The sequence below is a fragment of the Lotus japonicus genome, chromosome 6 (genome assembly GCF_012489685.1).
Source record: "Lotus japonicus ecotype B-129 chromosome 6, LjGifu_v1.2".
In the NCBI taxonomy this organism is placed as follows: Eukaryota; Viridiplantae; Streptophyta; class Magnoliopsida; order Fabales; family Fabaceae; genus Lotus; species Lotus japonicus.
The window spans coordinates 25,345,933-25,372,696 of NC_080046.1; the positions used below are offsets into that span (position 1 = coordinate 25,345,933).

General features: G+C 36.9%; 3 protein-coding genes across 3 annotated transcripts; all 3 read left to right on the plus strand.

Annotated features, from left to right (window-relative positions):
• Nucleotides 1-211: 211 nt before the first annotated feature.
• On the plus strand, nt 212-1,759 carry LOC130725150 (uncharacterized). The gene is made up of 3 exons (XM_057576402.1): nt 212-360; nt 459-1,106; nt 1,348-1,759. Exons 1-3 carry the CDS (start codon nt 212-214, stop codon nt 1,757-1,759), a joined length of 1,209 nt encoding a protein of 402 aa, XP_057432385.1.
• Nucleotides 1,760-3,752: 1,993 nt separating this feature from the next.
• On the plus strand, nt 3,753-4,259 carry LOC130725151 (uncharacterized). The gene is made up of 2 exons (XM_057576403.1): nt 3,753-3,989; nt 4,134-4,259. The coding sequence occupies exons 1-2, from the start codon at nt 3,753-3,755 to the stop codon at nt 4,257-4,259; spliced, it is 363 nt and encodes a 120-aa protein (XP_057432386.1).
• An 11,542-nt stretch (nt 4,260-15,801) lies between these two features.
• On the plus strand, nt 15,802-16,599 carry LOC130723481 (uncharacterized). The gene has a single exon (XM_057574551.1). It carries the CDS (start codon nt 15,971-15,973, stop codon nt 16,448-16,450), a length of 480 nt encoding a protein of 159 aa, XP_057430534.1. The 5' UTR covers nt 15,802-15,970; the 3' UTR covers nt 16,451-16,599.
• Nucleotides 16,600-26,764: the final 10,165 nt, after the last annotated feature.

Genomic DNA, 26,764 nt, shown 5'->3' on the forward strand with positions numbered 1-26,764 from the left:
ACAACCAGTACAAAACGATGAGGCACATCTGATAAGCGATGAGGAGAGCTCAATCATGGTAAACAAGAAAGGTTAGGCCGTGGTGAAGCCAAGATTAGCTCCACAAATTGAAGGGAGAGACGTCGAGCCTAACCTTGGGAGGAATCAATCACAAGGCTCGTTTCTATCTTGCCCAGAAATAAGAAAGCAGGTGCGTCACAAGGTGCATTCGATGTGCTCTACTATTTCAGATTCTGAAATTATTAATTGTAATCGAGGCTTTTGGATTTGTAATGGGAAAGATGAAGCAAGGAACATTTGGGATGCTGGAAAATTGTTCGGGGTAACTTTTTCAGGGGATGACAGGGAGATTATCACTTGGTTGGTTACAATGGAGAAAAGGGATGAATCTGAAATGGTAGGTCTTGACAGCGGTGCAAGTGGGGATGATCAAGATATTTTTCTATGGTTGTGCTCAGTTTAAACTCGCGGGGTTTGGGCAGTGCCCTTAAGCAGAAGTTGGTGAAAAGTCTTCTTCTGCAGTACAAAGTGGATTTGGTTTGTCTGCAAGAGACAAAGCTTCAAGAGGTAGATCAAGGCTGTTGTAGAAGGATTAGGGGCGATGCAGATTTTGAGTGGGAATTTGTTCCGGCAGTTAATAGAGGAGGGAGACTTCTGTGTCTATGGAGGAAAGGCTTCATTCAAGTTACAAGTTGTATGCAGGGACAAAATTTCATTTGCATGGCTGGTAGGATTGTAGCAGAAAACCTGGATTGTGTTTTCCTTAATATTTATGCACCATGTGATAGAGGTGGAAAGAGGGCTCTATGGGATTCGTTGGTTGACCTCAAGGACAACATCAATTCTGATTTCTGGTGTGCCTTAGGAGATTTTAATGCTGTGAGGTATCCGGAAGAGAGAAAAGGATCTGGGAATCCGTCAAACACGCAAAGAATGGAGTCTGCAGAATTTAATGAATTCATTGAAGGGATGGAGATGCTAGATATTCCATTGACAGGGAGAAGATTTACATGGGTGCGGCCTAATGGATCACAGATGAGTCGGCTGGACATAATTTTAGTTTCTCCTAGCTGGTTTGATAAATGGTCCAGATTTGTTCAAGAGGTGTTGCAGCGGGACATCTCAGGGCCCGCTGCTCCTTAGAATTTCATACCAGAATTGGGGTCCCAAACCCTTCAGGTTCCTCAATTGCTGGTTTGATGATAAGCGGTTCAGGGGATTTGTAGAGAAGACATGGCATGAAACAAAGATTGAGGGGAGAGGTTCATTTGTACTGATGGAAAAACTAAAAGTGATGAAGACCAACTTGAAAAAATGAAACCTTGAGGTATTTGGTGATGTGAATAGAAAGAAGAAGAAGGCAGCTGATATATTAAATGAATTAGAAAAGAAGGCAGAAGTGTCTGATCTTGGAGAGGAGGAACTGAAACAGCGAAGGGAATATGGCGCTGAATTTTGGAAGTGTGCAAAACAGGCTGAGTCTTTGGCTTGTCAAAAGGCTAAAATCAAGTGGGTGAAGGAGGGTGATGCGAATACCAAGTTCTTCCATGCAATGATCAACTTCAGGAGGAAGACTAATTCATTGACTGGACTGAATAGTAATGGTGAATGGTGCGAGGGTCCAAGGTCTGTAAAGAAAGAAGTTCTGAATTTTTTTGCCCAGAAATTCCGAACTGCAAACAAGAAAATGCCTCTCTTAGATGGAGTACCGTTGAACTGCACAGTCATTGGAGGAAAAATTTACAGTGGAAGAGCTTAAGTTGGCGGTTTGGGGTTGTGCGAGCGACAAGAGCCCCGGACTAGACGGGGTAAACTTTATGTTTATTAAAAATTTCTGGGAGATAATAAACGAGGATTTTAGTAGATTGGCGGATGAGTTTTATGAAAATGGGATTGGCCTCGTCGTTCATTACATTGATACCCAAAGTACACTCTCCTCACGGCCTCGACGAATTCAGGCCTATCTCCGTGGTCAACAGCATGTATAAAGTAATCTCAAAGGTGTTAGCTAATAGATTGAGAGGGGTAATTGCAGATGTCATTAGTGACTGCCAATTTGCCTTTGTCGGGAATAGAAACATGCTAGATAGCGTGATGATTGCAAATGAGGCAGTTCATGAAGCGAAGAGAAGTAAGAAACCCACTTTTTTGCTGAAAGTTGATTTCGAAAAAGCATACGATTCTATCAATTGGGGCTTCTTATTTTATATGTTGAGGAGGATGAAATTTGGTAAGAGATGGGTAAGGTGGATCAAGGGATGTTTAACTTTTGCATGGGTATCTATATGAGTAAACGGAAGTCCAACAGATGAATGCAAGATGAAAAAAGGATTGCGGCAAGGGGATCCCTTGGCTCCTTTCCTCTTTCTAATTGCCGCGGAAGGGTTAAGCGGGCTTATGAGGCAAGTTGTGGCATTGGACAAATTCTCTCCATTCAGGTTCTGTGGTGAAAATGGGCCTGAAGTATCTTTACTTCAATTCGCTGACGATACCATCTTTATTGGAGAAGCAAATCTTCAAAATTTATTCACTGTAAAGACTGTGTTGCGATGCTTTGAACTTTGTGCTGGTCTAAAAGTTAACATTTCTAAAAGCAAGATTTCAGGGGTGAGTGTCGATTCTAGAGAGTTGAACAGCTATTCTTTCCTTCTTCACTGTCAGAAATTGAAGCTTCCATTTATCTATTTAGGAATCCCGGTGGGGGGGAATCCTAGGAGGCTTGTGTTCTAGGAACCGGTTCTGAATAAGTTGAGGAAGCGGCTGTCTAATTGGAAGCAAAGACATCTCTCTTTTGGTGGCAGGTTATGCTTATTAAAATTTGTACTTTCATCAATTCCTCTCTACTACTTATCATTCTTTAAGATGCATCTTGGCATAATAGCTGAATGTAATAGACTCATGAGAAATTTTTTGTGGGGTGGAGTAGACGGTGGGAGCAAGATTGCATGGGTCGAGTGGGCTAAGGTATGTAGTCCTAAGGAAGTAGGTGGGTTGGGGGTGAAAGATCTGCGCTTGTTTAATAGGGCTCTACTAGGCAAGTGGCGGTGGAGATTACTAAGGGAGAAAAGTAGTTTGTGGTATAGAATCTTGTCTGCTAAATATAACGGGTCAGTGCACGCGAATGACTCTTTATGGTGGAGGGATTTATGCTCGATGTGCTATGGAGAGGTTCATGGGAAATGGTTCAATGAGTCCATTTGTAGAAGGATAGGAGAAGGGAAGGAGGTTGCTTTCTGGAATGAGAATTGGGTTGATAGAGGAGAGCTGAGTAGCTTATTCCCTAGGTTGTTCACTCTGTCGAATCAGAAGGATGCGACCATAAGTGAAATGGGAATTTGGGAGGATGGGCGGTGGCGATGGAAGTTTGAGTGGCAGAGGAATTTACTAGAAAGGGAGTTGCCAAGAGTAGTAGATATGGTGAAACTAATTGGCAGCTTTTCACCCAAATTGGGTGTGTGTGATTCTTGGTGTTGGGTGAAGGATGGTTCGGGTGTATATAGTGTTAAATCAGCTTATGTGGAATGGCAGGGAAATCTTGGGGCTGTTGAGAGGAGGGTGTTTAGCAGAATTTGGCGAGCCAAAGCTCCATCTGGTCAGAAAGCACTTGCCTGGAGAATTATTATTAATAGAGTCCAAACCAAAGTTGACTTACTGAAGAGGAATGCATTACCAGTGAATGCTTCAGTGTTGTGCGGCCTATGTGCAAGTGATGAAGAAAATTGTGGGCATCTTTTTTTCAAGTGCAGAGTTTGATGGGGGTGTGGATGAAGGTTTGTGGCTGGCTGGGAGTCCATTCAGTGTTATCAGTAGAGGCTGAATCTCACTTTGATCAATGTGAAAGTCTGTTGTTGGGAAATAAAAAAGCTGGCTTGGTTATGAATTTAATTTGGCTAGCAACTGTAAGCTCTGTTTGGCAGCGAAGGAATGGTTCTGTTTTCAGAGGGGAGAGCGCGAAAATTGTAGGAATTGTGGACTTACTGCAGTACAAGGTTTGGCTATAGCTGAGGTCAACCGAAAGCAACTTCTAGCCATCATTTTTTGAATGGATTTCAAATCCGAGGGAATGTATCAAACTGCTGCACTAGCTGTTCTTATTCTTTTCTTTGTGGTTGTTTCTTTTTTGGCTTTCTTAGGAGGGTTTTGTTTATTGGATGCTTGCCAAGGTGGGTTCACTCACGCTGGGGCCATCTTCAGTGTGGCGTGGTTGTTATGATTACAATAGGCTGGTTTCTGTTACTGATAGAAAGGGAGATATTTAGGCTCTTGGGGTGAGTTTTCTGGTTTATTTATCCCAGATTGTACTATTATTGTTACATATCCTTCTCTTTCTCTTGTATTCGGCTTTAGCACCCCTTGTGCTAGTTTGAATACAATTCTTTGCTTATCAAAAAAAGAAACCCTCATCTAACGCGAGTGTCATCCCTACTTTTTAGGGTCAAAGTAAAAGCGCATATTAATCATATGGGTTTAATTTTCCTTAAAAAATTGAAAGCATGTATGAATTTTCTTCAAAGAAATCTTGTTTAATAGCTGTCTTTCATTTTTTTTAAATCAAAAATAAAAAACACAATGCTCATTTTTCGATTTTTAAAATTTTAAAACATCTCAGACATATATTCCGTTTTTTTATTTTATTTTAAAATTGTAATTTTTATTTTAAGGTGTAGTTCAAACTGCTTTTTTCTTTTAAAAAATTATTTCTGAAAATATTAACTATTAGGCTAGTAAGTGCATGGCCCACCGGTGTGGGGCAGGAACAAATAAGAATCGTTGTGTTGACCAACCAAGAAAGACGTGCATTGTAAGACCCAAGTTTTTAAGCTTAGAATAAGTGGAAGAGATTTCCATTTACGATTAGGCTTGATGTATCGTGAAGGAAAAACCTGAACAAAGAGTTTATCGAATGGAATAAATTTATGAAGGAGAAAGTTCAGGAGAAGCCTAAGGATTTCATCAAAGTCGATAAAAGTTATAGCACGATTAGTATTCGCTTAAACCTAGGGCAAGAACGCTAGTAAATAGCTAGTTTACACTTAAAGAGACGATGGAAACTAATTCCAAAAATCTTCAGAGAAATGTTAGAACTTCTCTTAATCCTTATATGACAATCGTTTCAAGGCGAAACTCTAGGTTGTACGAACGTCCGATTCCAATCCTCGGAGGTTTGCCGAAACTAAAACCCTGATAGTTCAAGAAACCTAAAATCAACTGACGATGAAGACTTTTTCTGTTCGGAGCTTCAAATAAGGATTTTATCAGCGTAAGCCCACTCTAATCGACGTTCCAAATCTTTCTTCAGAAGGAAGTTTCTGCATCCGAGGTCAAAACCATAAAGTGCATTTGAAGCCGGTAAGCATTAAAAACAAGCCTTGAAAACAAAAAATAATACTGATATTTCATTGAAGAATTAGAAGATTCAGCGGGAAGAATATCGTGTCTAGAATACGTTGGAATCAGTAGGAAAAATCGGAAACCACTATCATATTTTTATCTTAACTCTATGAGCTAAATCCTCCGATATCTAAACAAATCTGTACCGGTTTACAAAATATCTACTCAAAAATATCTTCACAAAATATCTTTGATAAATATCTATTCATCCTTATCCGATCTTTGATAAATATCTATTCGTCCTTATCCGATCTTTGATAAATATCTTCCATTTCATTCCCTATATATAAGTTGTAGCTTGAAACAAAAATCTCACCCAAAAACCCACCCAAACCCGCGGCCACAAGAGGAGAAGGAGGAGAAGAGTCTTTCGCCGATTCTTGCCTGATCGTTCCATAGTTTGTTGCTACGCGTAAGCCTCAAGGTACTGATGCTAATCCTTACTTCTGATCGTAAATTCTGTCGCTTTTCTCTATGCTTTTCTGAGCTCTAAGTTTTGAGTTTTTTTTGCAAAACTATCCAAATAACTTCATCTTTCTATCTAAACTTATTCCCTGCGTGCCCCTGAGCATGTTTAGCGGATTACATTTCGCCGATTCTCGCCGAATTGCCGCCGAGTTTCAATTCTGCTCATAATACCCATTTTTGGCTAAAGTCCCAACCTTTGGGCTTAAAAACCTCGACTGAGCTTAGCGTTAGTAAGATTAATCGTCATAATCGTCGTTGGTATCAACCCCAACTAATTTGTTTTTCGAAATTCTGATTTTGAGTTTGAGCTAAAAATATTGACCAAAATACCCCTGCGACAGTTTTCGATTCGATAATTTTTCTAAGAGTTTCCCTGGCCTAGATATCGCCTAAGAATACCTAGGAATCGATTTAGATCAAAGAAAAAGTTCGGAAACCCTATTTTACATAGTGGCCGAAACCTATTGCTTAGGGTACCGTGTCCAAAAATAATTTTTGGGTCTCTATGACCTGAGACATTGCGTAGCTCTTTTGATTGTCGAAATTTTGGCGCTGGTTTGGTGTCATTCCGAGTTCTGTAGCTCGAGTTATGATCGTTTTAGCGAACGAGGTTCTGTCGTCTATCCATGCTTAAATATTGTACTCTGAAGCTTCTTAAGCTTTGTCTAACGCTAGTTAGTATTGTTTTGACCGAATTGACTTGTTTTGATTGACTTTCGCTTCGTTTGCTCAAAGATTCGTTTGGAGGAACACTTGGAGCAGGAAAAGAGGATTGTGAAGGAGCCTTGCTTGAACACACTGGACAAGTTCGAGGTTAGGGCAACTTACTTGCTAGCTAATGCTTTGTAGGCGTCGATAAATTCGACTTGAATTATTGTTTATGCATATGAATTGTCTGGATTGAAAATGTTTTCTGAAGGCTTCGGCCGAGTGAACTGATTGAGACGTGTGTCTCCGTTTTTTGGGCTTCGGCCGACATGGGAGATTAGGATTTATCGCATTGATATGTTGATAATTGACTCGCATGCTTAATTGTTAAATGGTTAACTATAGGCTATGTGATTATTTGTTCACATGATATTTGGATTATATTGATTATATTGTGTCTTTCTATTACGCACTTGAATTGCTGACTATATTGAATATACCGTGCAATTGTGCGAATGAGTGAGGAACGTCAAGATAGTGGATAACGGGTAGTTATGCCAGACTCCTGACGAGTTTTTGGATAAATTTTGATGGGACGGACCGAGGTTTGTACCCTATTATTGTTTTATGGATCGAGACCTTCTCAAAGGAAAATTGAGTTTGAAAATGATATTGGAAAAATTCCATTTGAATTCACGTAAGAACTTAGGTTGTTCTGTCTAAGGCAAGAAGGGCTTTTAATGAGGCATTGTGCCCGGCCAGCTTACCTGGGAACTTCTCGGGCCATTACTTGGGTGATGATGGACCTTTTGTTTTGAGACCTTCTCATGGAATCATTGGAATTATGGGATCTTTGAAACTAATAGGATTAGAGACGAAACTTAAACAATTTCATAATGAACCTCCATAATGTATTAAACAACCTCAAAACCCTTAATATAATGATAAAAGACTCAGACGAAAGTTTAGGGCTTGAACATAAGTGTTTTGAAAATGAGAAGTGTCGTCGGATCCAGGTTTCTGGGGAAACCATTGTGCGTTGGCACTTTGCTCGATGAGCAAGTTTTATTGGTTGGCCAATCCAAGGGATAAGCCGGGGAACTAGTCAGTTCTGAGTATGTTGATACTCTTTTGCTCGTTGAGCTGTTTGTTTGGCCATCGAGATGGTGAGCCATGGTAAGTTGAAAGGTCACTGAGTGCGAGCTGCATTCTTTTGCTCGTTGAGCAGTTTGGTTGGCCATCGAGACGGTGAGCCCAAGTGACTAGGAAAGTTACCAAATGCGATTAGCACTTCCTTGTTTACCTTAGGGTATTGTAGAGACACTGTACACTAGCTAGACACGCGTACCTTGGTGAGGACGATTCGTTGTTCGGCTAACCATATTGCATTCATGCATACATTTCTTGGGAAGTGTGCTGCTTTCCGAAGGACGATCTCATATAGGACTTCACAGGAGCGTGCAGCTTCATAGGAGCGAGATGCTTCACAGGAGCGTGCTGCTTTACAGGAACGAGATGCTTCATAAAAGCGAGATGCTTTAGCGGAGCGAGATGCTTCGGGTCATCGTGAGGGTGACATTTTATCCGGATCATATTTTGAGCATGACATTGCATTGGCATACCATGCACTTAACTATATTCGTTGATATATTGCTTATCGAGTTTTTCGAGATATAACTTATTGAATTGTTGAGATATTGAATATTGAATTGTTATTAGAAATCTGATAACATGTTATGTATATACCTTAGGGTAGACGATACAGAACTTATATGTATATATACAACCTATATATATATACCCCTTTATTCATCACATGTTGCTTGTATTATCTATTATATTCTGTGAGTTGACCCTAGCGCCTTGGCTTTGTGTGTATGGTTGTTTTTTGGCGGTCGGCCTGCTGCAAGACGTCCAACAGCTGATTCAAGATGGTTCATCGTTCGGGGGGGATCCTGAGCGCAATAACTACTACTGAGCCTTCGACGTGGACCCGGACTTCATGCATGAACGGATGAGGGTCGATGTTAGGAGTATATTATATGGGGGATTGTTTTCACAGCTCTGATTGTCATTTCTCATTTTGGGGCAGCCCCGACTATTAGCTTTTGTGTGGTTCTCTTTCAGGAGGATCACAGGGAGTTTGTCAGGCAGAGGAAGTCTTTCGAAGGTCGTTTGGGGCTGACATATCTTCTTGAAAACTGTATTCACAAAACTCATGGCTCTGACCATGCACTACTAGAAAAAAGACTTTTCACATCAGGGTTTTCACATCGGTTAAGCAATTACCTGATGTAAAAGATGACGCGGTGGCAATATTGAAATTATGGTGAACTTTTATGATAGTTTTCACATCAGTTAGGAATATGTCTGATGTGAAAAGTAATTAGGAAACACTTTTTACAACGGTTGTTAGAATAAGCGATGTGAAAGCTAAATGCGGTGGCATTTTTGAAATTTTAATGAAGTACTTTTTACATCGGTTATAATATAAGCGAGGTCTTTAGTTTTCACATCGGTTATAATATAACCGATGTGAAAAGTACTTCATCCATTCACGAAAAAACCTAAGTCCCTCTCTTCTTCTTCGAGAACTCGCTCACAAGTCACAACCATCACCTCTCGTGAGATTCTAACGCCGGAGCTTCCTCCACCGTTTCCTGACCTCCTTCCGCCACGTCAATCACCTCGACCTCTCATTCCTCTCCTCCGACTCCCAGCCCCACCACTCGCCCTCCGAATCCGCCGCGCCTTCCCTCAGTTACCCTCTACGCCCTCCTACCGATTGCTGTGCGTTTGGCTTCGAGAAGCTCGCTCAGGTACAATGGTGTTTTTGCTTCTTTTTTTATCGACGTATATTTGCTTCTTCTCAATTCGATTCTGTTACTGTAATTCAGTTTCCGTTCCTGGGATTCTATTCTTGAGATGTGAATCAAAACCCTAATCTTAAACCCCCTTCGACTCTTCCGTTGGTGGTGGCGCCGTTGGTTTTGTGTTCCAGACTGCTCTTGTTCAGTTTCCGTTCCTGCTTTGAATCGACGCCGCTCCTGCTGTGACTCGCCGCCGCTCTTGCTCTGTGACTCGCCGCCGCTCCTGCTTCGACACTATCAAGGTAATCAATTTGTGTTCCAGACTGCTCTTGTTCAGTTTTGTGAAATTCTTTGGAGGAGACACTTTTAACATTGTGGACATAGCTTTTGGGTCTTTTGTGAAAATTCTTGTGGGTTTAGGAGATGTGTTTGAAGTGAAGATCTTACCAGCTGAGAGTTTCCCTCGCTTGCATACCAAATGCATATTAGTTTGATTCTGAAGTTATTGATTATTTTTCTTCTAAATGGATGATGATAAGTTGGTGACATTGTACATCAATGAAAGTTTTGGTTTAGCTTCATTTAAGTTGGCAGAGAATTGGAAGGCAAATTCAAGAGTTCACCAAGAACATGTTTGTCCTCATTACCTCTGGTTTTGGTTCATTTGATTATGCTTAAATGTCATTTTGGATAGGTTTGATAATATACAAGTTATTTGGTATTTTATCTCGCTGAAAGTCATTATTCTGAAATTTGGTTTGGTTTGATAGTATTTCTCATTTGAAATCTGAAATTTTAGTTTGTCATGTTAGTTATTAAAAGAGATTGCTACAAATATGGTCATGATATGAGATGAAATTAGCTTCTCTATATCATAGTGTTTGTCAATTCTAAGTATCAGAGAAACCATTTTTCGAGCCTCCATCTTAAGCTTTGGATTTTGGGAAGTTGGTCCTCAGCTGGATTTAATTTCAACATTTTCTTTGTCTCTTCTCTTTCCTTCGATGATGATACTGACATATGTTTATGAGCAGAAAAGAAGGGTAACTAATTGCTCAAAGCCTATGCCTTTTATAATCTTCCTTTTTCAGAAGGATATGAGAAGGTTGCCGGGCAAAAGGAAAAGGCACATCTCTGCACTTAGGTGAAGGGAATTTTTATCTGAATGGGGAGGAAAAATTCCTTTCTGATGGTCGGGATTCTGGTGTGGCCTCTATATTGACTACTGCCATAGGGACTTCAAATCCACGTTGATATGTTTGCTGACAATGATGAGCCTGCTATCACTAAGCCATCTACTGATGAAAATAGTACTGTTAGTCAACCATCATCAGATGCCATAAATTCTGGTAAAGAGGGTAAATATATTACCACAACAAATTGACATCTGAATTGGAAATTTTGTTGCTGATTTTTATCTGGCAAGTTTTTTATTTGACATGGTTCTACTTTTCTTTCCAGGTGAAGCATTGCAAAATGATTATGTATATGATGAATCTTCTGGGTATGACTCTTCTCTTCCCTCTTCTTTTTTGGAAATAATCTGACAAATGTGACATTAGGTCACCTATATTGCAGTGCCATAAAAAATTAGTTTAGTACTCGATTCTTCTTTCTTTAAATGAATCTTTTTATCAAAAAGCTCTGTTGAAAACTTGATCTGACATCAATATAATGGTCCAGGTACTATTACAGCAGCAGTTTGGGCTATTATTGTGATCCAAATTCTGGCCTTTATTGCTCTGCAGAACGGGTCCAAAAACTTTGTTGTACTTGTAACGATGGTGCAAGTAATGGTGGCAACACATCATCTTATGCAATCTAGAATGCATCTATAAGAAGGAACAAACATATCAGGAAATCACCTGACCTTTTTGGCTGTGGCGGTAACAATTCTGATGTTATCATGGAGGAAAATGGTTCTGAAATTATTACAACCAATTCTGATGCCTATAACTTACACGAGGGAAATAGATTCTAATTTAGAACTTGAGGTAAGGGGTGCTGTTTGTTCAATGAATTTTATTATTAATCAAACTTAGTTTTTGAAAGATTATATGTTTCACTATTTTAATAACAAAGTTCACTCTAAAATGTGGCAGCAAGGATTAAGAAGGGATTTGGAGAGGAAGGAGTATTCTATTTTTTAGCAGTCACTTGCTGGATTTGGAAATCAAGCTTATGGATTTTAAGGTGCATAGGATGGAAAACATGGTAATATCTTTAAAACTAATCTATCTGTGATTCTTTTCTATATATATGAGCTCCTGCAAATCAAGCTTCTCTCAGGTCAATTTTGTGGAGTGATGTGAATTTGCATCAGTGCTATGGAGCCTCAACTTAGAAATGTGATCATCCTATTGAACCTTGAGGGAAGCTTGCTCGACTGCATGTTTTATGCCTATCTGGCATTGGCTTAATTTCCCATTCTTCAATAGTAGCTAACTCCCATTATACTAGTGGAAAATTTATCTATTTTGACAAATCTTCAGTGTGATGTTCATATATTGATTTTTCTCATGTGAATAATTTTATGTACAGGAGGACCACTGGCCCTATAAGACGTGCTAAAGGTGGTTGGACTGCAGAGGTTTATTTATCAATTCTGCTACCGGAGGTTTTCTGTTTCTGCACTGAATTGACGCATCTGATCTGGTTCGCTTTTGCTACTGATATACCTTTGCTTTCATTGTGTGAGTGAGTGGAAGATGTCTGATGCTTGCTGCTGCTGATATATGATTGCTTGGTGTGTTGTGCTTCCTAGTCCATTGTGGTTCATGCCGGTGTTTTCAGAATTTGGTGTACAAGCAAGCTGCTGTCGTGATTTCAACTATTGTACTGTGAGATGATGGTTAATGCAGAAATTTCAGTCTTTTATGGCCTTTGAGGGGTGGTTACTTGCTACTAGGACTCTAAAAGGGTGCTGCGATTTACTCCAGTGATATCTACCTGGATCCTTGTTGATGTGCGTTTGATTGTATGGCAGAAGGCAAAGGTGCTTTACGGCTTTTTGAGGGGTGCCTATATCTGATCTTAGACAACAAAAATATATGTTGATATGTGTTATGTTGTTGTTATGCAGCTGCAGTTTGTTGTTTTTTGTTATCAGTTAGTTATAAGTTGTAGCTTCTTGTTTTTATTGTTTCTTTTTTATGCTGCTCTTTTCTTTTAAGAGATGCTATGATTTTTATCCTTACTTGGGAGAGTTTGTTCCCAAGGTTTTTTTTATCAATATATCTATTTCTCCTTTCAAAAAAAACTAAGGTAAGATTGGTGATGTCAAAATATTCGGCTCAAATTAGTGTGAAAAAAGCGCAAAAATATGTAAATAAGAAAAAAAAGAAAAAAAGATTTCACATCGGTTGACAAAATAACCGATGTGAAATGTATATATTTCACATCGGTTGGCAAAATAACCGATGTGAAATGTATATATTTCACATCGGTTGAAAAAATAACCGATACATTTCACATCGGTTGGCAAAATAACCGATGTGAAATCATGTACGTTCAGTTTTAAGTGATAGATTCCACATCAGTTATATTAGACGTCCGATGTGAAAAAGTACTTTTCACATCGGTTGTATAACCGATGTGAAAAGTGAGGACTTATCACATCACCTTTGTTCACATCGGACGAAAACCGATGTGAAAACTCAAAAATAACCGATGTGAAAAGTACTTTTTTTAGTAGTGATGGGATGTACTTATTCGCCTGCGGGCACTATCTCCAATTACTTTATGTTTATTATCTTTGGGTTGAGTCTTCATTATGTTAAGTCTTCTCTTTAAAAAGAAAACGAAGAAAATATTTACGCATTTTCCGCACTATTGATTTAAAGTCACTAAAGTGGCACCACCGAAATCGGGGTGTTACATGCATGGAACTTCTGGGAACAAGGGATTGAGCTACGCGATCTTTGCAACAATAGTTTGTGCATTAGTTTTCATGCTTTTTAAGTTAAGACCGACTAAGGAAGCATCGATAAGCAGACGCACGCCAACTAAAGTTATCTCAATTTTCTACAACCAACTATGTCATTTCAACAAGGGAGAGCTCCGAACTCACAAGTTTTGGGTGGGAGCATAGGATGCGGTTGCTTTGTTTCAGTGACCTACTGTAATTACCTTGCAGGGAACTTTTCTAGTCGCCAAAAAACAGTCACAAATTCTTCTTAGACTATCTTTAATGGTGTTGAAAGGGGGGTGTTTAGTGTTGAAAGGGTAAATAATGGTGTTGAATTGAAGTGTTGAAAGTTGAAAGGGGGAGAGAGGGTAAATAGCCAAGTTCGTCCCTGAATGTGTCCACCGCCTTCAACTTCGTCCCTCAACTTTAAAAATGTCACACGTGATCCCTGAACGTGGCAAATCTCCCTCATCAGCGGTCCTTGACGTTAAAAAAGTTCACACCGTTAACGTCCACCCACTCCACCACCACCACCACTCTAAAATCCCAACTCAAAAACCATAAAACAAAAATCCCCAAATTTTCAAAGATGTGAAAGCAAAAAAAATTGGTGTGTTCCAATTATTCGTCCAAAAAATCGGAACCATACCCAGAATCAAACCCTCCTCCACCGCCTCCTTTGACCTCCCTCCTCCTCTCTGTGACTCCACCGCCGCCTCGTTCAAAACCCCCTCAAAAAACGAAGGGTTTTAGGGTATTAAACTTAGTTGATTGCAAAATTATGGGTGAGAGATATGATGATTTTAGGGTTTTGATGAAGGGTTGAATCTTCGAGCCAAAGCTTCAGAGAGAGCAAACCAAGGTCACCGATGGAGTTTAAACAACGTCGTTTTGTGTCCGAAACCCACCCTAACCTAGAGATGAGAGAGATCGAGATTGAGGAGATTACTGCGAATAAACTCACCCCCACAAACACCATCAAAAACCCCCAACGGCGGCGATGCGGACATCAGACGATGTGGAGGATCTCAGGCAGCGGAGGAAGACAGATTGGAGCGTGGTCAATTGAGGGAGGGAGTAGGGTTTCACCGATGTAATGAGCCAACTGGGTTTTTTTTCTTTCATTGGATATGTGTTATCCAATTTTTGTTTCTTGTCTCGTAGCTCAGGTGCCTGTGCGGGCTGTTACATTTATTTCTGATGTGTTCTTGTTTAATCCTTATAATTTTATTTTCTGGGTGCTGTTATTGTTGTGTTGTTTCTCTAATTGAAGTTAATTTTATTCTATTTGCCTCTGACATTTTCATATTCGTCTGCAATTATGGTGGGCAAGCATGGTTGTGAACCTGAAATTGGAACCTTGAAGGTGATGGTGGTGGGTAGAGGTAGAGGAAGATGAGGGGAGATTTGCCACATTTCCGTTAACGGTGTGAACTTTTTTAACGTCAAGGACCGCTGATGAGGGAGATTTGACACATTCAGGGATCACGTGTGACATTTTTAAAGTTGAGGGACGAAGTTGAAGGCGGTGGACACATTCAAGGACGAACTTGGCTATTTACCCGGGGAGAGAGGAGTTGAAAAAATTCAACATAGTTGAAACCTGCGTGTGGGACCCAGTGGAGAGAGAGAGAGGGGCTGTAGATCAACACGTGGCTCCGTTTGATTGGTCCGGGCGATTTTCGTTTATTCTAATCTTTCCAACTCAATTATTTCATTCAAAAAAAAATTTTAAAAATATAATTTTTTTACCAAAATTCATGATTTTTTTTTCTCTATAAATAGAGACTTGGTTCGATTGATTTGGACACAGAAAAAAAAACCATGTTTTCCATCATCTTATTCATCTTATTATCTTTCTATTATCCCCTCTACTTTGAAATAAAATATATTATTGTGTGCTTAGTTTCTTTTCTTCCATTTGAAGTTAATAAAATAAAATAAATTATTGTGTATATTTTTTAAAAAAAAATATTAAATTGTTAAGTGTTTTAATTTAATTTACGTTAAAAAAATATTACGTTAATTTAATTTAATTTAAAAAAATAAAAAAAACATTAAATTAAATTAAATCGATAATAATTTATTTAATTTAATTTTTATCGAAAATTTTAATTTTATGAAATCATAAAAAGAAAAATATAAAATTAATTCAAAATATGAAATAAAAAAAGTGGTGCGGTAGGGGGTAGGGTGTTGAATGAAAAACCATTAGAGTGGGTAAAAGTTGAATGAAGTGTTGAACTGGAGAGAGAAGGTGATGTGGAGTGTTGGGAAGAGAAAAAGTGGAGTGTTCAGGGTGTTGAACGTTAAAACCATTAGAGATGGTCTTAAAGCAACACAAGGCGCCTCCAACGTACAATATACAATTATTACATAAACAAGGAAGCCCCATGTGAGATTAATCCAAACCCCAAAATATTTGAAAGGCACTCATTTCTCAAAGGGCAATTTGGTGAACTCAAATTCACTCAATTCCATAATTATAAACTACAACTTTCACATCACCATTATTATTATTAAAATCTAGCCAGCTCCCTTTGCATTATGAGGCACGGTTGTTGCTATATATACCCAACTCATACTCCACCTCTCTTCTCCTGTTCAAAGGAATTCATTCACCACCAAGATTCAACAAAAAGCTTCAGCTATATATCCGAACACAGAGATATATATATAGAGTTAATTTTTTTTTTTTCTGATCAGGATTATCCAAAACCTAGATCAGTTTTTTTTTCTCTACAATATGGGTAACACTAACAGCTTAAGGTGTTGTTTGGCTTGTGTTCTTCCATGTGGGGCACTAGACTTGATCCGAATAGTGCATTTGAATGGCGACGTGGACGAGATCACTCGTCGAATCACAGCTGAAGAGGTTCTCAAAGCCAACCCTAACCATGTTCTCAGCAAGCCGAGCTCTCAGGGTGTCGTTCGCCGGATTTTGATCCTCTCGCCGGAGACCGAGCTCAAGAGGGGCAGCATATATTTCCTAATCCCAGCGTCCTCGCTGCCGCCGGAGAAGAGACGGAGCGGAAAATATATCGGTGACAGTGATCTCAACAAAAAAGCCATCAATTACAAGGGTGTTGATGATGGTAATCATGAACAACAACAACAACAACATAACTTGGTTTCAAATAAAGAAAAGAAATCGTCTCGCCGGAAAGGTCATCATCGTGTTGGAATATGGAGGCCTCATTTAGAGAGCATTTCTGAAGATTTGTAACTTTTGTGTGTTACCGGCGTGAGGAAAAAAAACTTGGTTCTATAATTGATGAAAAATAGCAACAGGACCTTTTTTATTTCTCTCTTTGTTTGATAACTGTATGTGAGTATTTGATTTTGTGGATAAAAAATGATCACCTGGCTTTCCGATAATTGTTTCAATTTTCGTTTTATTAGTTTGCGGATTTCCGTGGTTGAATTTAATTTCACCAAATCTATATATGTTTGCTTTCTTACAAAGAAAGAGAAAAGAGCAAGAGTGTGAATATTTGAAGTTAATTTGTACCAAGCAATTCACAACCTCAAGTTGCATGCAAATATCTTGGTTTTGTTTCTGTTAAATATACATATAATGAATCATATATAGTCTTCTTATTCTTATGTGTGAATGATCGATAGTAATCATCTAAGACATGATAATTAAATATATGAGAAATTAGAGAAAAATGAGTGCTTAGCTTTAATTTGTACTCCAAAAGTTTGCCTATTTGTCCTAAATGGCTTGTTGATGAATATTATTTGTAGCTTATTTTTTCAAAGCAAAATGAACATTGGGGGCATCCAATTGGTGTGATCCAAAATAATTTTGAATATTAGCGCGTTTTCCAATGATTAAATAGAGTTAAATTTTGGATATTTAATTTAACATTGCATGTTAGGCACATATGTCTACTCAAGGAATCTATCTATCGCAGAAATCGAAAAAAAAGGGACTTAAGTTGACATAATATTCAATTACTAACCAATTTGTTTGTTTGCCTAGAGTTTTATTCCTACTTAATTAATTAAGGTGACGAACAGTTGTAAGTATGGCAACAATCTAAGTACCAATAATATAAAGGTGTTTTCCTGTCAAGAAGTCAAAGAATAACTTGAGCATATAACTAAGACATGCATTTTATTTGGCAACAAAGGAAGGGAATTTCGGGTAACAACCATAATAAAATTTTAATCAAAAAGTTAAGATTAAGTTCCAACTAAGGTTGATGATTGTTAGTCTACACTTGGCCCCTTCCCAAACTATTATTCTCTTCATTTGTAATATGTTATTTATGAGTCAATCATTCTAGCTCAATTTGAGATTTTTTTTATTAATAAAATGGTAGAATAGAGAGAAATCACTTCAACTATTATCGTAAGTGGGTTTGTGCCAACTAATTGAGATTTTACTGGATCTAGTCATGTTTGAACCCCTGAGCCAAACTTATGAAAATGTGAGAATTAAACCCAAAATTTATGATTAATTGTGCCAACCCAAATTTGCAGCTAGGTTTATTTGACTATATTAGATAAATATTATTACATGAAATTATTTAATATTTCTGTTAGAAATATTATATCTTAATTTTTGCTCAAACATATGAATTTAAGAATCAACACTAACACTTTCATTTTTTTTTATAGGCACTAACACTTTGATTGGTTTAATTAGGCGAGAAAGAGAGAAGAAGAGGGATGAGACTTATGATAGGAATATAAGCATAATCATACAATCATATCCTAATTTAGAAGAGACTTAATTAGGGGAGTGAGGGAGATGAGAAAGAATAATTGTTTGTCCACAATTCAAATCTGCCTCTATCTTAATGATATATGAAGGGAGGAGAGAAAAATGAGTGATATGATATATGATGTGACAAAAAATGCAGAAAGAGATAGGTAGAGAAAAGTAAAAATGAGAGGTAAAAGAAACTGAAGTGTGACTAAATCATTAACGGAGGGAGAAACCACATTAGCTTGGTATGTGATGTGATGAAAGAGAATAAAAGGTGTGCTCCACCTCCCCACTTTATAAAGTGTTTATCAATTGTAGAGATATTGAGCAGTAAATCTGCATCTCTCACACAGATTTTTTACTGTGCGAATATAGGTTATATATTTCTAATAGCTTGAAAGACCACTTTAACGAATTTGGATTCTCTGTAAGAAATTCCACATTCACGCAGTCAAGATCACCATTTGATCATGATCGGTAAGCTCATATATTTTATTAAAATAGATTGGAAAAGATTAACTTTTATAAGATTTAATTTGTTACATTTTATCAAATAATTCCAATTATAAATCCGTGATTTAGGCATTCTTTGACAACAGAAGGTCCAAAGTTCATTTTAACGTCTAAAAAAAACATAGTTAATTGGCGAAAAATTTAACTTGCGCAAGTAAAAAGTTGTATAAAATTGCACAATCACCTTTTTACCTATAATAGCAGGTTTTTCAATTTCATTTAAAAAATATAATTAAATACTTAATTATTAGTAAATTTTTTAATGATGATTTATGTTAATCCTGAGCTCTCTCCAGTCTCCATCCTCTCCCAAAAGCCCTAATAACCAGATCCCTTCCATCCATAGCCGCCGGCAACCACTCTCACCCTCTCTCCTACCCGCGCGGCCGCCACACCACCACTGTCATCATCTTTCCATCCCCACCATCATTCTCTTTCTCAGGTGAAGCGGTGGTGAACTGGTGGTAACTATGGCAGCAGGCAGCAGCTGCGCTAGACGCGGTGGTACGAGACACAACCGCGAGGGGCGGCGCGGTTCAGGATATGGTCGTGGTGCGGTGGTGACAACTAAGTGACGGTCTACGAGAGGCGGCGAGATTCGGGCTCTGGTCGCGGTGCGAAGGTTGTTGGTTTGTAACAACTATGGTGGTCCGGCTTGGTGGAGAAGGGGATTGGTGATTAATGCTTCTGGTTCAGTAGATGGTTGAATTTCTGGGTTGGGTCCGACGTCAGGTTAAAGAGGAAGAGGTCACAGTAGAGAGTATGGTTCTGTTGGTGGTGGCCGTCTGACTGGGGTTTTCGTTGTTAGTGTTGCTGGTGTTCCAAGGGAAAACAATATTAAGTTTTTGGGTTGTTCGTTTAGATTATGTTCATGTCTTATGGATTTTTTTCCTTGGTGTTAAAATTTTGGGAATTGATTATGCGTTCACAATATTAAGTTTTCTATGATTGATTCTCGAAGCTTAATTTAATAGGAGTTCATGTTCAAATTTTTGGGAGCTTTAATAGGAGCTGGAAAGAAAAGAAGCATGTTTTGTTTTGTGCTATGGATGAATTTTTGGGTTTTGGTGGATGAATATATCCAATTAAGCATGTTTTGTTTTGTGAAGCATTTTTTTGGGTTTTTACGGTTTGAAGATGGGATTTTTTTGGGAAAGAACATTTTGATAGGTGGTGATGGAGGAGGAAGAACATATTGAATAATTAATTTTTTTTTAAAACTATTGAATAATTAACATAATTCCTCATTAACTAATTTACTAATATTTATGTTTTTTGATTTTTTTTTAAAAACCTGCTAAACCTGCTATTATAGGTCAAAAGACACTTGTATAACCTTACACAAGCTTCTATTTGTGTATGCTAAATTCCTCCGTTAATTGGGCATGCATGTCTTTTGATGCAAAAAGTAAATTTCTTTCTTTCTTTTATCTATTCAGCCATGAGAGAAAGATTCATTTCATTCTTTCTCTTCCCTCTCTTTATATGGAACCATTTAAAAAATTAATTTTCTTTTTATTTTCTCACTTTTTTTTAATTTCATTTTTTGTCTTCCCTCTCTCCTTTATATAATATGAAACCACTAATAAAACTAATTTTCTTTTTTTCCCACTTGTTTCTCTTTTTTTACTTTCTATCCTAAACAAAACCAAACAATGTTTTTTTCTTCTATACATTAATGGGTAATGATATATACACACCTCCTTTTGTATACACTTCATTTCCACCTATTTTTATTTCTATCTCTCTCATCTTATTATCTATCATATCTTATACTTTCTCTCTCTTACTTTTTCTTTTATTTCTATCTCTCTCACCTTCCACCTCTTTCCACCTCATTTAAGAGGTGTGAACATAACTTTACTGATACATTAATGTTTCGATTTTAAGCTGTGTCAAAAACCGCAATTAAAATGGGTACTGGCTGTTGGATGTCCGCCAAATCTCTATATTACTGTATATCATCATTCTTTCTGTTTTTATAGATGTTTTTAATCTGATGAGCTATTTCCAATTTCCACTATGTAACACGTATATATTGGTTAACTAATTGCATGGTTAAATAACTAAATTAATCAGTGAATAGTGTGTATATACATATACTGATATACATATTGGATCGAACCCGCTCTAACACCGAAGGAGCCCGAACACGTGTCGACACAACCGGATCGGGTTGGATGTGCTTTGTTTCTGAAACTGCAAGTGCAGGTTGAGATTGGAAGAGGGAAAATTTAAACGAGGTGTCTCTCTAGTAGCAAGGAGGGTGTGCGAACGAGTTGGGGCTGAGCGGACTTGGACTCGGGCGGAGATTGAAGGACCTGACTCGCTCTATTTGTTCTGTGCTAGATTGTGGTGTTTGGATGAAGATGAATAGAAATAGTGAGAACTGTTAGGGTTTATGTATTTTGATGAATAAACATGATATAAATAAATTTTTGTTCGTAACATTATTAATTGTTTGAGTAGCTTAACTGGTAAAGTGTGTGTTTTGCCACATTCAAGTCCTGGGTTCGAATCTCCCCCCACCCCTTTTGAAGTTTCTGATTTTTATTTAATGATATGTCATTTAAGAAATAAAAGAAAAATAAAATAGAAAAGTCACGTCAGCCCCTCCGTTAGTTTTTTAACGTCAAATCTGACGGAGGGGCATTCGTTATACTTTCTCAAAATATTGAGGGTACAAACGTCGACAAAAATAGAGTTGGGTTGTCTTTTGCACATTGGCGATACATCAGGGGCAACAAATGCATTTAAGCCTATCATCAAATACGACATCTACACGCTAGCTAGCGACACTGAGAAAGAAAACAAAAGCAAACAAGCTGGCATATCTTCCTTAATTAACTAGTCAGTTCTTCTTCACATGGATTCCCCTCTTCTCTGTCCCGTATTAGAATTAGACTATTCTTTACACTTCCCATGGTCAGAGACTCAGAGTAGTCCAACTCATCTATAAATTATTATTCTATTAATTCGTTTGGACCATATACCTACTTAAATCATCAGCTTCACATCGATCTCTAGATCAATCGATATCTGTTTCGGTGAATCTGAAACTGATATTAACTGATTGTCGTTACTTCATTCTGTTTTTCAAATATTGTTAGAATATAATATAAAACCATTAAAGTGACCCTTACCCAACAGCTTAAGCTTTTGAAATTAAATGGTTGTTTGACATGGTATCAGAGCCTCTGTGACTGAGAGGTCTAGAGTTCGATCCTTGCTCCCCTCACTTTCTAATTAAAAGTGGAATTTAATTAAGCACATGGTAGGCGGGCCTGTGCATTTATCCACGCTTCAAGCCCAAATGGCTCTTACGTGAGGGGGCGTGTTAGAATATAATATAAAACCATTAAAGTGGCCCTTACCCAACAACTTAAACTTTTGGGATTAAGTGGTTGTTTGACAAATATCAAATAATTCAAACGCCACTTTAAAATCACACATCTCATCTTAATTTTTGAATTTAACTTCACATTCACTTGAGTTGAGGGTTCAAGTTCCCTAATACTTATTTAGAAGTAAGAAGTGGATTCTGCTAATTTTTCTAACATATCACTAACGTTCTGCCTTACAATTCAATTGATATTTCAATGGATTAATTTATGGCAATTTTGAACCCCACAAATCCCAGAGTTTTATATAAGGAAGAGCTAATAACACATTCCTGGCGATATTGTGATCTTTATGTATGGCCATATATAGTTATATATACTCCCAATTGAATTTCATTAAAAAGAAGCGTGGAGTGAGTGGTGGATGGCAAAGAGCATGTGTGGCCATGGCTCAGACCGTACCATATGTACTCATCCTAGTTGCTAAGTTCAATTAATATGTATAGCTGTCTTCATAATTGATCTGTACTGGCTTGTCGTGCGTTATCGTATAGGCCAATTCAAGATGCATGCTTATAAAATGTTTAGAATTTATGATCGTTAAGTAAAGAGTTGTCTAAATGACCCTAGGTAAAAAATGAGCTAAATAACTCAAGTTTAGGTGTCCTAATGATATTACTACCTCCGGTCTTATTTATAAGCATGAAAGAGAAGAAAATTTTTGGTCATTTTTATAAAAACCAAATGAAAGTTTGAGCTATATTAATTATTTTTTTCCCATGATGCCCTTATTAATTCTAACTTGTTAAACGTGTCTCATTAATTATTCTCTCTCTTTACAACTTTCCAACACTAATAACAAAGGGTAATTTTGGAAGTTTATTTTGATTCAAGACATATTTAATGCATTTTATCTAGTTTAACTACATATCTTAAACTATGTGAATTTTTTTTTTTTGCTTATAAATAGGACCGGAGGTAGTATTACATGTGTCTTTAAATATTCCAACTCATATTACATGTGTCATCCTAGAATCCAACTCATTTCCTCATTTATTTATTTTTATATTTTTTCAAATTCATTTTATTAAATAATTTATTAATATTTTAAACCCATCAATTGGGATAAACAACACAACGGACCTTTTTTTCTCATAAAATAAAATAAAATCAAGAACCCTAATCTCGAATTTCAAATGTTCTATTTTTTGCCTTCATGGAAAAAAGTGATGCAATGGTTTGAAACCTGTTGATGCAAGGGATCTAGAAAAATAGTTCAATTTTTGTTGTTGTATGGATACAAGATTTTGCCTTTTTTGGTACTTTAACAAGAAAGATCAATTGTGCAAATGCTAATGGAAATTGAACACTAGCTATCATCATGGTATTTGCAAGAAAAAAAAAACTATAACTCGGATCTTGATTTCTTGTACATAAGTGGGAGGCCAATAGCTCTGGATATCATGGCGATAATGGTTTGCTTTATCCTGGACATGACAAGGATCTTGATCATCAATGTTGGGACTTTTGGCTCTAAATTGAAACAGAATATTTAAAATTGGGACTAGGGTTCTTGATTTTTGTTTTTTTGGGAAAAAGGTTTTGTTATGTAATTTATCCTAATTGATGGGTTCAAATTAAGTATAAATAAATTATTTAATAAAATGAATTTGACAAAAAATATAAAAAAATAATAATGAAATGAGTTGGATTCTATGATGACACATATAACATAAGTTAAAATTTTTCAAACACATGTTGCAATACAATTGGAACATCTAAACTTGGGTTATTTAACCCATTTTTTACCTAGGGTCATTTAGACAACCCCTTAAGTGACGCATGTGAGTTACTAACCCACAACTCAATGAAGCAATAAGATTTTTTATAAATAAACTAGTACTTTTACCCGTGCGATGCACGGGGATGTTCATTTTTGTTTCTTGTGCGTATTTTTTCTAAATTTGTGCTATTTTTTATGTTTATTGAAAGAAAATTTATGATTTAAAAAGACGCAATTATTTTTAGATATAAGCAAACATAAATTTGTAAGTTTATTTTCCGAGATGAATATGTATATTTTTATTTTGTAAAAGCGCAATTATTTTATTTATTTGTTGTTTTTGCCTTTTGTTATGAGCATTGATTAAAAATGTACTAATCACTACATTGCATAAGAAGTCTTTGTCTATACAATATTATCACTTAAATACTCTCAAGTTTTTTCCAAACAAATTCTGGCCTTGAAAGATGATATGATAACAACAAAGTAGTAAAAAGTCTTTTAAAATCGTTTGTAATATACCCCAATGCAAAGTTTCTATTACTCAACCAATGTATTCTTTATTGTCTTTTAGTAAGTCCATTGCATAGCACATGCCCTTATGCCTGCCTATAAAAAAAAAACATGCCCTTGTGCCTCATATGTGTGCCCTTTAGAATTTCCTAACTCATAAAAATCAAATAATAATAAAATCTTTTTTAAATAATTTTGAGGTAAATAGAAGAAGGATATAACATGACATGGATGGGAAGACTGAAACCATCAAATAAAATTTGCACTACCACTACTTCTGTTACAACAAATGCCTACAAATCATGTTGGTATCTTTCTCTCACTAACTTGAGCACATTTTTAGGACTTCATTTTATCATTTAGCTATCAGATTTCTATTTAACAAAAGATGAAATAGTCAATTCCCTAAAAAAATAATTGAGGGAACAGTTTCATTTTTAACCATTTCATCCCACACAAAGAAAAAATAAAAAGAGAAGACTTTTTTTTTGTCATTTGGCCACCGGTCTCCACGGGGGAAACAGGCCCCACGTGACTAATTTGGCTCGAGATACGGTAGTGATGTTCCTGGCCACAAATGTATTATTTTTTTACCTCAGAGGGGATCGAACCCGACATTCACCACTTGTGGTTAAAAGAGAAGACTTTCACTGTTTTAATTTGTATTCTTTTTTTTATTCTGTTCTTTTCTTTTACTTTTTAATTTCTATTAGTTTATGGGTTGTTCTAGTCCAACTGGTTTCCGTTCCAGAATACCCAGATGAAGTCTCAGTGTTGTTCTTGGAATCAAACAGGATATTCTCTCTCTCTCTCTCTCTCTCTTTCTCTCTCTCTCTATCTCTCTCTCTCTACCTATTTCAATCTTTGATGAGCTTTATCAAACATGTTATGCTTTTTAATCTCCTTTGACTTCTTAGTTTGGATAAGGGGTAATTCAAGCAAAAGCCTAATATCAAATCTCAGAATTTTCTTGGTGAAAATAACATGAACAAATACCAAATAATACACGGGGAAAAGGAGCACAACTATATGTACATTCCCCATTTCCCATCATGAAATTTCCCAATAAAAGCAAAAGATAGATTAATCAAAAGATTTTAAGAACTTTATGGTGATACATTGTTAGAGATTTGAAAAGAAACATCTTTCTTCTCCTTGTTTGATTGCAGGGACGATGAAGTTAATAGGATTGAATGAAACACCAAATCAACATACATATAGAGCTCCTTTTTGTAAGCTTCTAAACATTCAAGCCAGGTGGTTAGGACTCATCGGAACCCCCATCTGAGTTGATAATGACTCCTGTCATATCCGTGCTTATATTTATAGCTTTTTTGCTCTTCTTTTCTTTTAAGAGAATTTAATTTTAAGCAACAACAATTGTTCTCTCCAAAGCCTCCAATGTGTGTTTTCTTGAATTTGCAGCCATGGACACCTCCTACCTTTATGCAATATGAGAAAATAACTCATTGAATAAGTAACCAAAAACATCAACATATAGTAACTTTAAACAAAACAAAAGACAACTTAAAGCACCATTTCATTCATAAGTTCTCTCCTCAGACAACCAAATGTAGAATGACTGCAGAGTAAAAAGGATAAGTTAGGACTTAGGAGGCATCATTAGGCCAGTATAAGGACAATTGTTAGTCAGGCTCAGAGAATTATAAGGGGAGTATGAACATTCTTTGTTTTTCTTTTATGAAAATAGCTACTGCTGCCATCGTTGCTTGTCTCTAGCAGATTCAAATTGACTTTATCAACTGGGTTTCCTGGAATAAGATCAAAATGAAAATGAAACTACCAAGTCTTTAAATATAGCTGAAAGGGAATTTCATTTAGAGAAAGTTATGGAGAACTTCACACCTTTGGAATTATAAAAATTCTCTCAGTCATATTTTCTAAAACATTCGGATTGAGTAATCAATGAAAAAAAAAATTTACTTTCATTAACCACATCATAAACTCTATGTAGAACACATGTCTACAGTTACTGGGATAAAAATGCTGATTCAAGAAAAATACCATGAATATATATATATTTGCATTAGAAAGTTAAGAGAACTATTCAAAGAAACATCATGCCACAGGGTAATGTTCTAACCAATTCAGAACTGCAATAGCCAATAAATCAATAAATCTAAGTCTCAATCCATCTCAGAACCCACCACTTTATTTATGTAAAATTTATTATTCTGAGCACACAAAAATCAAACAGATTGTTCGATTTCAAATCTACAAAACTGATATGGGAAACTGATCATCAAACATCAACACATTACAAAACACACAAAGCGGACCCTTTATTCAAATCCCCCCGCCCCCCATTCAAATAGGCAAATTAAGTACCTTTAACCTCTGTTTTAAATTAGCATAATCTCCATTGCTCATGATTGGTTTTTCAGGCACATCTGCTTCCAAGAATTTTTGCTCATCAGAACCTGCGCATGTAGTTAACAAATAAAAAATGAGATTAATTTAGCTAATTACAGGTTAGCAAGAAATCATGTATGTATCATTACAGTTTCAGCTCCATACCTAGCATTACAACACTGCTCCCTTCCCACATTTGAGATTATCAAATTCTTCATTTGACATGATAGTCTTCCCACGTAGTAGAATGCCTGTTCAACAACCAATTTCAAAATTCAAGTTTAAATTCATCTGCTT